This window comes from Lytechinus variegatus, chromosome 4, assembly GCF_018143015.1.
Source record: "Lytechinus variegatus isolate NC3 chromosome 4, Lvar_3.0, whole genome shotgun sequence".
Lineage (NCBI taxonomy): Eukaryota > Metazoa > Echinodermata > Echinoidea > Temnopleuroida > Toxopneustidae > Lytechinus > Lytechinus variegatus.
In genome coordinates this window covers 43,852,985-43,867,920 of record NC_054743.1, presented here as the reverse complement: position 1 = coordinate 43,867,920, position 14,936 = coordinate 43,852,985, and the positions used below count along the sequence as shown (strand labels likewise).

The 14,936-nt window shown below is 38.0% G+C and overlaps 1 protein-coding gene across 1 annotated transcript in view; it reads right to left on the bottom strand.

Annotated features, from left to right (window-relative positions):
* Positions 1-337: 337 nt before the first annotated feature.
* Positions 338-14,936, bottom strand: part of LOC121414138 (monocarboxylate transporter 10-like) — a 31,825-nt gene continuing 17,226 nt past the window's right edge. Inside the window, exons 2-5 of the mRNA XM_041607206.1 lie at positions 5,754-6,415; positions 5,132-5,272; positions 4,304-4,529; positions 338-2,883 (exon numbers count right to left, since the gene is read on the bottom strand). Of these exons, the coding sequence (XP_041463140.1) occupies positions 2,177-2,883; positions 4,304-4,529; positions 5,132-5,272; positions 5,754-6,415 (1,736 nt within the window). The 3' untranslated portion in view covers positions 338-2,176. The remainder of the gene's footprint in view (positions 2,884-4,303; positions 4,530-5,131; positions 5,273-5,753; positions 6,416-14,936) is intronic.

Here is a 14,936-nt window from a genome sequence, read left to right as displayed (position 1 = left end):
GTGGATTAGTCTTCGGACTTTGAAACAGAGGGTCGTGGGTTCGAATCCCAGCCATGGTGTAATTTCCTTCAGCAAGAAATTCGTCCACGTTGTGCTGCACTCGACCCAGGTGAGGTAAGTAGGTACCTGGCAGGAATTTATTCCTTGAAATGCCACCGCGCTGTAAAAGGCTGCGGGGCTAAAGCCAGGGTAATAATATCCAATGAAGCGCATAGGGACACATTTGGCAGTGATATGCGCTATATAAGCATGTTGGTATTATTATTAAGAATTGAATTCAAATACTTCGTGACAGACAGACACAACGGAAAGCAGTGAGTATTTTTGACTGAATTTCTTTATTGCACATTGCATATGAAATGTATTTAAAAAGCATCTCTAGCTAAATACAAAATGGAAGATCAGTATGATTTCACTGTAACTTAAGGCACATCATAATAGATATACGTGTTAGAAGAAATGTAATACGACTTCCGCTCATGGAAGAAAGCAGCTATAATGTAATATAGACAACTTATCACAAAGTAATTGAATTCTAACCCAAAGGCAGCATCTCTTTTAGACCTATGGTCAGTCACAAGCAGCTTGCAGAGTGGTTGCTAAGAAGCATCAGATCGTCAGATGTTCGCTGGGACGAGCAATAATTATTGTTGATTCATTTCGACGTAAGATATACTTTAAAAAATATCCCGCTTGTATTGAAATGGCAAATAGCTCATTATGGACACTACATGTACATATTATGATAAAAGTCGTTTAAATCCTACATTAATTTTTGTCTCTTTATCTTCTTTGAACACTGTCACATATGCAGTAAAGATAAATAAATACCGGAGTCATATAAATTCCAAGTAAAGGATTTTTCAAAAACACATTTGATATCCCACATACACCTTGTGTACATTTTGATATGATAAATAAGGGAAAGGAAACACGGGGCATTTTAGAATACGCGCCTCCTTGACGTTATTTTATAACTAACTCATTTACGTGGTATACTGCATATTGGGGGAATTCAATAATTTCGAATATACTATGGGGAGCAAGTAATGCTGAAATGAAACTTTGGCCCCTCTAGGGTATCGAGTCCTTTCTTGTTCATCAGTATGATACACCCCCCCCCCCGGAAAACAGCGTCATTCTATGACGGGCCGTTCATGTCATAAGCCGTCATTCATTCACTCCCTAGAGCATGCTTGGTGAATGAATGATTTGTACGTTTTTTACCATCACTCACTCGGGAGAGTGAATGATTGAAGAGTTTCATCCGATCAGAGAGCTAGAATCGTTATAGAGATTCCCCTTACTGAAGTGGTTTTACATCCATTCAAGTGGATTTAAATCTAATTGAGTGGATGTACAACAATTGGAGTGAATGTACAACCACTCGAGTGAATGTACAACCACTTCAGTGAGGGGGTCTCGATAACGATTCTAGTTCTCTGATTGGATAAAACTCATCAATCATTCTCCCGAGTGAGTGATGGTAAAATACGTGCAAATAATTCGCTCACTCGAGTGAATGACGGCTTGTGGTATGAACGGCCCGTCATTCCGCTACTCCATCCCAGATGTTCCTACAAAAGCCATGTATAACATCTAAACCTTCGGTATACCATGAAGATGCGAGGCAGCAAATGATCAAGCTTGCTTTATTCGGTGGTACTTCTAACGTAATGATGACGCTTCACGATTTCACACACTTAGTCCCTTTTTTGCATCATTTTCCACAGAAGCGCGGTGGAGGTATTCGTATCAATCTAAGGCATCTTGCATATATTTACAATTAAATTCCCTTTAATATACACATCGTCGTAATCTAATTAAAATACTCCATGATTACATATATACATTTTAATCACGATTCACATGCATATATTATCTTATATACAAATCTCTCAGTTCTCAGTTTCTGTGACTATGTTCATAAATACACGTACAACTTTTGGCAAAATGATAAAGCTGTATGGAAAACGAAGCGAATAAGATCTTCATAAGATCACCTTTCATGAGTAATGTCACCACTATAACAAGTCGTTACTCCCTGAAGGTTTCAATGAAATCCTCGATTCTGACTACTGAAAAGAACCGTCATTGACCTGTTACTATAGCAACAGTCAGTCAATGACAACTTGAGGCAGTGAGGAGCAAGGACCAGTGCCTTGATTTCAAAAATTTATACAGTTGTTTCCCTGTCCATGATGTTGATCATAGTCCCAAGTTCATCTGTGTGAGAGTCTATTCTGTGAACGATCCCATTCATCTCGAATTTGTTACCCTTGTGGACACGCCCATTCTGGTTTCCATGGTGATTGCTTTGGTTTCGATTCCGCTGCGCATACGGCGATCTACTCCCCTCCTCTTCCAGCCCATACGCATTGGCTAGAACGCCTTTGCTGCCGAACCCCTCTGTAAAGACCCCAGCGTATCTGTAGATTTCTCCGTTGCTACGGACGCCGTTTGGATGATGATTACCATTGCTATGCGAATCATGTTTTTCCATGATGATGCGAGTGTCGCTTGGTGACAGAATATCTCTCCTATAACTCCTCCTCCTTCCGCGGTCATCCTCTAAACCACGTCTGTCATCGAAGCCTGCATCATCTGTGCTCCCTCCTCGAAGCCTACCTATCCCAGCCATCTCATCCCTGGAGTCATTGCCCATCATTGCTTCCATCTCCTTGGTCGCCATCGCCGACGTTGCCCCCTGGGGCATCATTGCCTCTCGCTCTTTCTCTGTGGCAGCGTCGATCTTCTCGCCGTCGACGTCCTTTTCGTTCGAGTCGGGTCGAAGGAGAAAGAGGATGCAGGCGGTGACGATGGGAGGTACACCTGAGCAGATGAAGGCGATTGTGTAAGTACCGGTCATGTCGTAAATCAAACCTGTGGCGTGAGAGAGAGGAAGATGAATATTAGCGCACGTATCAGAAGTGAATCGTTGAAATTATTTCAAGTATAATCAGAATATCTATTCTTATCATCCTGGGGCTATGGACTTGAAGACGCACTGAGTTCATTTGAAGTTGGAAGGACCACAAGCTGTATCATTTTAATTCTCATTTCATTTTTTTATAATTCAATTCAATCTCAGTCCATGGACTGTCCTTCAGTAGCGCCATCTCACGAAGCACGACGGATTCAAGAATCCAGTGAATTTACTGAAAATTCCCGTAAAATGACAATGAACTGCTGGGAGGTCTTTGTCGAAAATTAGTGAACCAGAAGAGCAGCTTCGTCCAAAGTTTCGGAGCAGACGAAAAATAGCAGAATAATTATGTTGTTTGTCCAATGTCCAGGACGAAATGCTGTCTAGACTTCTTGGTTGCTCATTGTCGTGAAGGGCATTTGTCAATAGATTTCCAATATTCTAGAGCCCGTCTTGCGAAATGAGTACTTGTGAATAGACACACTGACCGCTACTGATAAATTAGCAGCACGAGCTATAAAGTCGGTGTAATTGCGCTTTGTAATCCTAAAGTCGATATATAAATCCAGTTGCTATTATCATTATTATTATTACTCTGAAAATATATCTGTGTATCAACAAAGGAGATTATATTTCAATTTCGTATTTTTTTAAAATCAAATCTTGAGAGAAGGAATGGAAAAAAGCTCATTATGTACATTCTATCCAAAATACTTATCAGCAAAACAGTAATGAAGGTGGCGCTATAACATTGCAGTAAGGTTTGGGATTGACTGCTGCTTACGTCTCGATTTCAAAAGAATTATGACAGAGAATCTTAAAAAAAAAGATTTCTCGCGGCGTATGTCAATGACACTTTATTATTTTGACAAGTGTGATGACCATAGTAAGATATTTTCGTACCTTGTTTTCTAGTCTAAATTGAGAATACAAACATACACAACCTAGCGATATTGCATGTTATCATATACAAAGTAACAGTTATTTCGAAGTGATATTAGACTTCATCAATGCTCGACATTTATTTTAAGGACAGGGTTTTAGGATCACAGCTTGTTGAAATTGTCTTTCAGTTAGTAGCAAATTTGTTCTTGGCGACTAAGACGGCAAAAAGCGCACGATAAAAATGTGGTCCAAGTAAGTTTATGGTTAAGTATTAAATATAAACGCTTTTTCTTTCAATATTTTCTGGTAGAAAATTCTTCAGAACGATTGGAAACATAATGTTCTATATTCTTTATAGCATCATTGTCGTTTATTGAAAAAGACAATACCAGACCAAAAAAAAACGTGAAAAAATAAAAACAGTTTAAGATTAAGTCAACCTTGATATGAGAAAACCCCAAAGTGTTTAGAAAAGAAAAATCACGTAGTCACCTGCTACCGGAGGACCAATCATCATCGGAATGGACATGAGACCCAGGACACTTCCGATTGCCTGGGACGCCCTCTGCGGCCCCACCAGATTGAAGGCAATGGGACCCATCATCGAGACGAACGCACCATCGAAAACTCCCATAATGAGGATGAGAATGCAAAGACCAATGAAGTTTCGAATGACGGGCATCAGCGTTGTCGAGACGCCGATGACAAGGAAGGCGATCTAATGAAACAAAAGATAAATTAAATGCGATTATCATGTTGGCGGTGTTTTGATGAATACTGTTATTCTTCAATGTGGAATTTGGAAAATACTTTACAGTATGATTTATGGGGAGAAGCCTCATTTCATAAAGCAATAAAATCGGCAGATTAAAAATCATGTTGCATATTGATTTGGGTAATAAGAAATATGCGACGGGTTTAGCTATACTTGATTTATATGGCTTCAAATCAGGGCGGCTCAACAGGGGGCAGACCCCGCCACCGATGGCTTTCCAAGAAGAGAAAGGAAGAGCAAAGTAAGAGAAAGGGGAAAGGAAATAATTAAGAGAGAAAAATATACAAAGAAGGAAATATTGGCCGTGTGGTACCCCAATAGAGCATTACACCAGTTGATTGTATAAACAGCTTGGATGCCGCTCTTAGCACACTCATCAAAAATTTCCAAGCTACTGCCCTGAACGGAGTTATACGAATTTGGATGACGAATGGCTGCTTTTGAGAAGTTGCAAATTTCCAAATCAATTGTCAAGCGCACACTTGCCATGTTTATTTAAAGAATATAACAAAGGTAGGTTAGTAGAAACAGCATTGTGTTCATACCTGTTGGATATAGACGGGGTTGATCTTTGGATGGTCACTTAAGAATCCTGAGACAAGTCGACCGAGTCCCGATGTAGCACCAAGGCACATGATAAGAACCTCCGCTCTTGCTTCAGGAAGTGTGTCATTGACATGTTTCACCTGCGATTAGAAAAAAGGTGGTTCATACTGTAATTGTAAGGGATGAATAGACTGTTGAGGTAACAGATTCCTATATCAGAACCAAAAATTGCACCACGTGTTGGTCAAGGAATGCTGAGAAACTATACGGTCTGAAAAATCATTCGAAATCATAAGTGAATACCATAAAGATTCTTCATTGTTACAATGGGTTACTTCGTGAGAGTTTTCACGATGGTGTTTGGAATAATCGCAAAATCGTTTGAACTAAAAAGGAACAGACTTTACCTAAAATCAGAAAGTGGATAATTCATAAGTGTCGTTGAAATATTCTAACGTCCTCATCTCCATCATCGTCAGTTTATTAATGATTTTACAAAGACTTTTATCAATTCGTTTTCAGTCAGAGCGTCTCTATATTATTTGTATTATTGCAATGTTTTGAAATAATTTCCACTCATTCATCTTTAGCAAACGACACACGAAGTGATGTTATACTCACCAAATGAAAGAAAGGCACGAAATATCCAAAGAGTCCTAGCGGGACCCCTATGGCCCATATCCTGTAGTTCCTCTCCTTCCATATACTGACATCAATTATACTGCTACAAGAACACTTGCTACATTTCAATCTCCTGCACAGCCTCCTACAGCATCCTATATTTTCCTGAAGGTCACTATCATCATCTGTCCTCTGGACGGAAGTATAGTCCTCCTTCAGGTCCAGGACCTCAACCGCTTCCGGTCGAGGTCGAAAGGTCAGACTGCCAACAAGCATGACGAAGATGATGGAGCTCTGGAACCAAAGGCAAGGTCCAAGTCCATGGTTGTTGAGGATCTCCCTCATGGCAATGGGTAAGACAATGGTGAAGATGGCACTGCCGAAGGTGACCAGACCGTTTGCGACACCTAGGCGCTTCTGAAAGTATATCCCAAGGATGTAAAGGGAGGGTTGATAGGCGATGGCAAAGCCTAGACCCATAGCAAATCCATACGTAATGTACATGTGTTCTATTTTGGTTGCGAACGAACTGGCTAGGACACCAGCAAGAGCAAGGGCGCTACCTATGACAGCCGCGGGTCGGCAACCGAGTTTGTCCGTGATGATACTGGCGAAAGGGGACATGAAGAATGTGAGTCCTGCGCAGACCGCACCGATCCATGCTGTAGTGAAAAAAGAAACAATAAGAAGGTTTAATCAAGACAAGATATTATTGGAAAATGATCCCTAAAGGTTCGTCATCATCAGTGCTTTATGTTTTCAGCTAACCCACCTCAAAGTGGTCATCAGGTAGGAAGGTAATAACATAATCTTTATAAGTCGTCTAGAATATTGGATCTGCTTCTTCTAAAGGTTTCCATGGCGAAGAAAGAGAGTGTTGTGGTTTCAGGGTACACCATGTATTCTTCCGTGGGCATATGTTGGTCCTGAAAAGGGCCACCCAAACTCGTCGTTTAAGGGTGTACCGTGAAACCACTGCACTCTGGATCGACGTCGTTCAAAAGAATAAAAAACAAACACATAGTCCTGGGGAACGTTTCATGAATGGACTTATCAGACGTTCTATCCGACAAGTCCTGTTTGATCCGACAGTTACCATGGTGACAGTACTTCTAAGCCAATCAGAATAAAAAAAGTTGTCAGATATGAGAACTTGTTGGACAAAAATGTTGATTAAACGCTCCCCTTACCCATAATGGTTTTAGTTTCACTTGTAACATGACTATTATGACAACTGTGATAGATGGATATAGCAACTATTCGCCCCTCAACAAATATTATTTAAAACATTTCAAAAGAACAATAACTGACGATTGTTATATAAACTGTGAACGAATACTCTAAAAAATGCATCACCAAAATGAATGTAAATAAATATACCAAAATTACAGTCATGATGGTTGGTAGAAAGTACTGATATAAATCTCGTATTTGTAAATATTAAAACCAGCGCCCTCTATACGTGTTAAGTCTCTATGAATTACTTTAGAAAGTCGATTATCTGATCTGTCACAAATGTAGATGCCATGATACTATGGATGACGGTAAAACATATGATAAGACCTCCTCTCACAAAACGACAACAAACAAGGCATGATGAAAGGTTGAATTTTTAAGAGCATGTCTGTCAGATTCATGGCATCAATTGATGACAACTATCGTAAACAAATCGAAAAAGTTCACAGTGCCAAAAGATCTTTGAAAGGATGGTTCATTCATATCTTATCATCCTGTTAACCTCCTTGAACAGCCATTAATCAACCACTGTTGACTTAGAAATATCTTGTCATATCATAACAATCACAGTCCACGCTTGATTGTGTTTAAAGTAAAAACAGAAAATATTCAAATGTGAACCGGGGCAAACATAATACCCAGGCATAATACACGAAGAGAAATCTCGCGATAAGCCTGCATGAATTCATGCTCACGTTAAAACCCGTATGTTATAACAAAGTTTTCATTTTGGTAGAAGCCTGTAAACATGAACATGGTGTTGGAAGTAAATATTTCTGACAGCCGCGAATCAAGACCCCCCCCCTCCCTTATTAACCTCCAAGATGATCCGTCAATATCATGTCTATGACGGAATCCCCCCTCCTCTGGATTCGTTAATTAACAAAATAATTTGTCTTACTTAAAAAAAACACAAAACAAGTGCACACCGAGTTACCAATAACGCACATAGCACTTCCATTTTTATTTGAAAGCAGGATAAAAGAGCATTGCACCTATGCCTTGCTCACGGGCGTAGGTGCCGTGGTCGGGGATCGAACCTTCTTTTAAAAAATTGGCTATTTCTGGGCTGCTCTTTTTTCGACGACAAAGTATCTTTGCCAAGATGCACCCAAAAGAAAATTCTGCTCCCCCTCCTGTTATGAAATTTTGGATCGTCAATTGTCGGGGGAGGGGAGTATGAAAATCATCAGCACAGACCAAATAGCCTGCGATGATAATTTCAGTGAAATCCTCCGTTTTTATTGGCTCAGTACTCAGTAGGTCTGGCTTTTGACTGTTACTATGGTAACTGTAAGAGAAAGAAATCTTTCATGAAACGGTCCCTGATGTACCATATATGAAGAACGTGCAAAATGATATCTATCTTGATAATTATTGAACTATTTGCAGATTAGACTAAATAAAAATAATCAGATCCTGCAGCTTCTAAAAATAAAAAGTTCGTAACCCCACATACTAAGACAGTGCACGGTAGTGTGGTCTAGTGGTTTTATTTTATTATCATTCGACTCATAATTGAAAGGTTGTGGATTCGAATTCTAGCTCGGCCATCTCCACTTCCACAAAAAACCTAAGATTTCTATCGTCTATCATGTAAGGACAGCCATTATAACTGATTAAGTGTTTTTAATTAAGATTAATTTGATAAATTTATGTGTTTAATTAATTGGTTTTATACCAGCTTGGCGTTGATCCGGTAGACAGCTGCTTTGCCGAGTAACTATGACTTCAACAGAAAAATACTGATCTAAAGAGTGTACCCCCTCCTCCCTTCCAAGCCATTGTAACTTCTAGCTATTTTGAATAACAACAGAAAGTCGGAGAACAATGACCGTTTGGCAAAATAACACATCAAAGAAAAAGAAAGTCCCGATTTTGCTTTTTTTTTAAGTTTAAAAGTCACATGCGTGTGCGAGGAACGCTCATACGAAATATAAAAGTGAAACTCCAGTAAATGAAGAATGATTACCGGTGCATATAGCGAGACACACGTATTATTTTGTACTGGCTTTTATAAGTCATCACGAACATGACGAAGTATTAAAATAGCAATTCCTGAAACTCCACCTTTTTCTGCTTTTATCGAAACCCGCCCCTTCTCACTGTTGGCGTGTACAAAGCCCACTCAATTCTTTGTGAAATGAGAGAGATCAAATATGGTTATTGAAACTGAGATCGGCTAATTTGCATACAATACTTTACGGACATGATAAATGCTCAATTATTCTTTAGCGAGCGGTACAGTTTTCTATGGTCATGAATGATGGAATTGGAGTAGTCTAGAAAATAAATGTAGTTCCCAGTAGTGTACCTAGGATTTTCCCAGGGGGGGGGGGGCAAAACCGTCCGCCGAAAATTTTGACAAGAAAAAAAAAGCTCGTCGGGGGAGGGGGGCAAAATAGGTATTCAAGCTCGTCAGGGGGGCAAAAAAAGGTTTTCAAGCTCATCATGCAGGGGGGCAGGGTTACGTCCTTTGCATGGATTGTGAATCGTCAGGGGGGTAGACTGCCCCCCCCCCCCCGTAGGGACACTAGTGGTAGTTAATGATGCGAGATTAAGTACCTATTTAACATGTTTAATGCCATGAGTGTATTATGACAGTACGGTGGAGAAGGGGTGGATGAGATTGTTATTGTCATTGGGTATTCTGCCTTTTAAAATATCACTAGCAGATATACCCGTGTATGTGGCAAGCTCGATAGTAATGTAGAGATCTATTCTATTATGTAGTGTATATAATAACAAGATGTTTTCAATTAGAAACATGCGTTAAATGTAAATATTCATTTTGATATGAATAAATGAATTGAGTAATTTGAATTTATTTGATGTTATTGTGTTAAACGTCAACCACAATCTTGAAAGGCAATCTGGGTCCCGTCTTACAGTGAGTTACGATTGATCCAATCAATCGTAACTCTATGGAAATCCATCAGTGTCATAATTTTTTTTCTACAGGAAATGTGCAAAATGTCCTTTGTAAACAAAGGAGAACACCCCAAACTGTCAAGAAATCAATGAATTTAAGGATATACATTCATATTTAGAAAAAAAACTTCAGCAAACATGCATTTTATATGCTGACTTTGCTGGCTTTCCATAGTTGCAATTGATCGGATCAATCGCAACTCTTTGTAAGACGGTGCCCTGATCTTTATGTATAATGTATGATTTAGTTGAATTTGGGGTCCTAATTTCAAAAATAACAAGACTATACCGTTGATAATGGCGTGCTTACCAATTTTTGTGTGTGTGTTTTAGATCTACTTGAAAATATTGCTCTACATTCAAAATAACCTATGATAGAGCTTGATAAGGGGTTCCGAGGGGGGGGGGGCTGTGTGTGATAATGTCCCCCCCCCCCGCGTAGGGATAGTAATTTATATTTCACTTGTGGTAGAAATTTGCACCAGACGGTGACTGGCCGTTTTCTTTTACTTTGACCAAATGGCAATTCCCTTATTTATAGACTGGTTCACATGCAAAGTGCAAGTTAACTTTCTGCCGGTTAGTAAGTTTCTGTCCATGCAATGACCCGGCTAGCTGACATGTATTTTGCACAGTGTGCAAAGAAAACTTCGAATCCAATATTTTGTGGGAAAAACGACCCCAAAAAAGCCCGTTATAGAAACATATTTCTTGAATCTGCATGTGAAATCAGTAAGTCCAAAATGTTTTATGCATTTTTTTATTATGTAATGGTAATTACCATTATATCAATGTAATTTTTTTCTCCTTTTTTTTGGGGGGTGGGGTGGGGTGATATTCGTATGGCAAGCAAATCCACAGAGTGACACGCGAAATGATCAATTTTCTTCTGGGTTTGGAGGTAGGGGGTGAACGTTATTTGCTGTATCATAAAGAATGCTGTATGGTAAGACAATGACTTTGATTTGGGGGCCCAGAGTACCCCTCCCCCCATATTCTCCCACACCCATACACCTCTGTTCTGTTTCCTTCGACCTCTGACCAACTTATCAACCACTCGAGACCTTTTTTTTTGAAGTGTCATAAACTTTATTGATTACATTCAATTCGAGAGTGCAAGGTTTATATGCTCTGCATAGAATATTTATCTTTCTCGACATCGCGGGGTTTATACGCACTTTTATTATTAATGACATGTTTTGATGTATCCGTATATAAGTATGGACAGTAGTATAAAAAACTAGTTTCTTCTATATACAAATTCAAATAACATCCTGTCTCGTAAAAACACATTTTCTGCCAAGCCCCCTCCCCACCCCTTCTCCATTTTTTTTTTATTTCGTCGAGGGCCTAAAATGTAGACTTACTTCCCTGTATTTCAATCCCTGTTAAATCCAAATTTCGGTAACGAGCGTGAATTTCGTTGTAATAGTTCGTGGACAGTCCCGAAGCCGTGATGGGGGCATAATACAAATCTCAGCCGCACCCCCCACCCACCCATCCACAATCCTCGGCAACAAGTGTCCCGAGACTCGAGCATGTGGTTCGGAACGTGAACAAATCGGCTTCTGGAAACAATAGGTTTAACAATCGGGGACACACCCCCAACTTGCCCTCTGACGCAATGATTATCATAACAGATTAAAACTGGATTTTTCAAGGGCGCCAGGGTAGTGGTGCTAGTCTAGCTACTTAGACTCGGTCAAGAAATCTCATTAAGTACCTAAGTTCAGGCATAGTATATTTTTGTGTGTGTGCGAGGGTGTGGGTGAGGGTGCGTGTGTTTATGTATTTGTTTTATTCACTTATTATTTGTTTCAAATATATTAATTTCAATTGAATCGCCTGTCACCCCGGTGTCGTCACTGACCGTGATTGTTATGCAACGACTTATTGCATTTCACAATTTGGTCATGTCGGTGGTTCCGGTGGTTTCTTGCCCTATTTTGAATAAAATGGGTTTACATTATATAGCCTGAAATGCACTTGTTTTCCTTAAAGGGATGGTCCGGGCTGAAAGTATTTCTAGCTTATTAAATAGAGTTGAATTCACTGGGCAAAATGCCGAAAATTTCATCAAAATCGGATAACAAATAACAAAGTTATTGAATTTTAAAGTTTAGCAATATTTTGTAAAAACGGTTGAATATTCATTAGGTGAGCTGATGATGTCACATCCCCACTTGTTCTTTTGTATTTTATTATATGAAATTAGGTTTATTCAAATTTTTCCTCCTAGAACTAGAAAAATTGGATTAACAACAGCTGATTTAGTGCATTAGATATTTATTGCTGCAACTTATTTCACTGTAAGGGAGACATATTATTCACACAAGTATGAAATAATGAAAAAAATATGATTTTATGTAATAACATAAGAAAACGGAAAGAGGAGATGTGACATCATCAGCCCACCTAATGAATATTCATGACGACTGTTTTCACAAAATATTTCTAATATTTTAAGTTCAATAACTTTAGTATTTGTTATCTGATTTTGATGAAATTTTCGACATGTTGCTCAGTGAATTCTACTCTATGTATTAAGATATAAATATTTTCAGCCCAGACCATCCCATTAACCACCCCTATTTCTGAAATTTCAAGAACACTTTCAAGATAAAAAAAAACATAAAATTTAAACGAAGACCAGTCCAAAAAGTAATATTTTCCATTTCTTGTATCAAGCTCAGTTTTTCGAAAGTTGCGTTAACATTTCTTATTCGTCATGAAAAGGCAAAAGGTATCGCCTTTTTACAATCAAATTGGGAACGGGTGTGGTTAAATTGTTATCATATAGACATACAAAATATTATACTCTTTGCAAATTCAAATAATAAAAAAATGTAAACCGTAGTATCTTCATACTATCCCGTTTACTCACTTTAAGTTCGATAAGTTGATTGTTCGACAAAATCTTCAAAATTAATATTGAATATTTCAATGGAAATCTCTCATTCATACAAAAATACAGACCAATTTGCGCTTTTAACTTTTCATTTTCAAATCGTTTGCATTATTTATCTTGATTATCATGTGAGGTTAACAAGGTTTACTCAAGTGAGTCATTACACCCAATTCCAAACGGATAAATAATTCAGATAACTTGGTACAACATTAACAATCAACTGAAGTATGTCGGAAAATGTGGCAAATCGACAGGTGTTTTAAGATACAAGTATGACTGATAACCTTATACCAAGGTCATTACAATGTCATTAAACTATCAAAGAAAAGAACAGGATACAACTAGAAATTTGGGGTCTTATATGTGAAACACGATATTCTTGACATTTCCAAGAATGATAACTTCAAAAAATCATTGACATGATTAATATGTTATGATTTTCTCTTTCTCGTGTATTCAATATTTTAGTGGATCTTCCATGGACCTGTCACTTGATAATGGTCTGTGTGGATGGGGTCGCCCCTTGCTACCCCCCCCTATATATTTACAGACACGTGCCTCTTAAAAAACCTCCCAAATTATTAGAACCTGATATCTAGCAATCAATAACTTTTTCATGTACTTTGTTCATTTATTAAAAACTCATTATTAAAGCTTTACTTATAAATGATAGCTGGCATCTGTATTGATGCTGTTTAAGCGAATTTACTTCGTTTTCTTTCAAAACTATATTGTACAAGACTTTTATCTGTGAATATACTGTCACGTATACTTTGGATTTGATTGTCTCAATAAATATACGGAACTACTGCTAAAGAGAAGAAAAATATAAAATCAATTCGCAGAAATGTTGAAAGTCCGCATCTCTCCCCTCCCCCTGCCCCCCCTCTCTTTCCCCCTCTCTTTATTATTAAACGTCTGATCGATCTACATGTAGTACATGCAGACATCGAGCCATCTTCATCGTGTCCACGACCGTGACCTAGACCTGACATTCTAAAGTGCATTTTATTGTATTAAAACATGAAATATTTGGTATAAATTTCATTTCGCATGCAACAACCCATTTCCCCACTGTGAATCACTGTCATTCAGGGTCATCATGTTATCCGGATGATTATGAGAAATAAAACAGACAGCATGGTCTCCGCTTTTATGAATTAATCTCGTAGTAAAAACAACATGATTCCCCATAAATCATGTTTTCCAAAACGCGATAAAGTGAATAATCCAGAGAATGTTCAATAAACGTAGGAAACATTACTTTAAAACAATGGTGAAGGTCAAAGGTGGTAGTCCAGGCTGAAATTTTTTTTATTTCAACATATACGCCCGCATATACGTGACCGAATAAATCAGACAAGCATAACATTGAAAATTTCATAAAAATCGTACAAGGAATAACGAAGATATGACATTTAATGTTTTGCATTATAGTAAAATAGTTCTATTTATGTGTTCAAGATTTGCATTGAACGAGATGATGTCATGTTCACAGTTATTTCTTTTAAATGGAATTGTGTTTACTGGAATTTTGTCCTCCGTTAATGTAACAATGACTATATTGATTTACTTTATGGGATAATCATTACTGAACCTTATTTTGTTACAAGAGCAAACATTTTTTTTACACACATATATGAAAATATGACATGATTATGATGTCATGTAATAAAAAAATGAAAAGTCGGGTGGCTCAAAAAATGCATATTCCTGATAAACTACTGCTTTCAATAAAATAGTACAAAACTTTGGAATCAATAACTTCATTATTTTATCAGATTTCGATGAAATTGTCATCATGTTGATTATTGACTCTCTCTCTCTCTGCATAGATATAATTACCTTTAGCCTGAAGAGACAATGACAACCTCGGGTCATCGACATAATTGGGTTTTTAATGAGAAGCTTTGTCTTGATCTTCACTTTAAATTTATTCAATCACTATCAAAAATTATGTTTTACCTATTATCAATAATATTAAGCGTTTTCTATATAAATCTTCTGTTATCCTTCCGTGTATATTCTGAGCTACAAGCCCATGATAAAGTCCAAGCTATTATACCCCAAAGTAGAAAAACAAACTTATCCAATTACACTAATTGTAG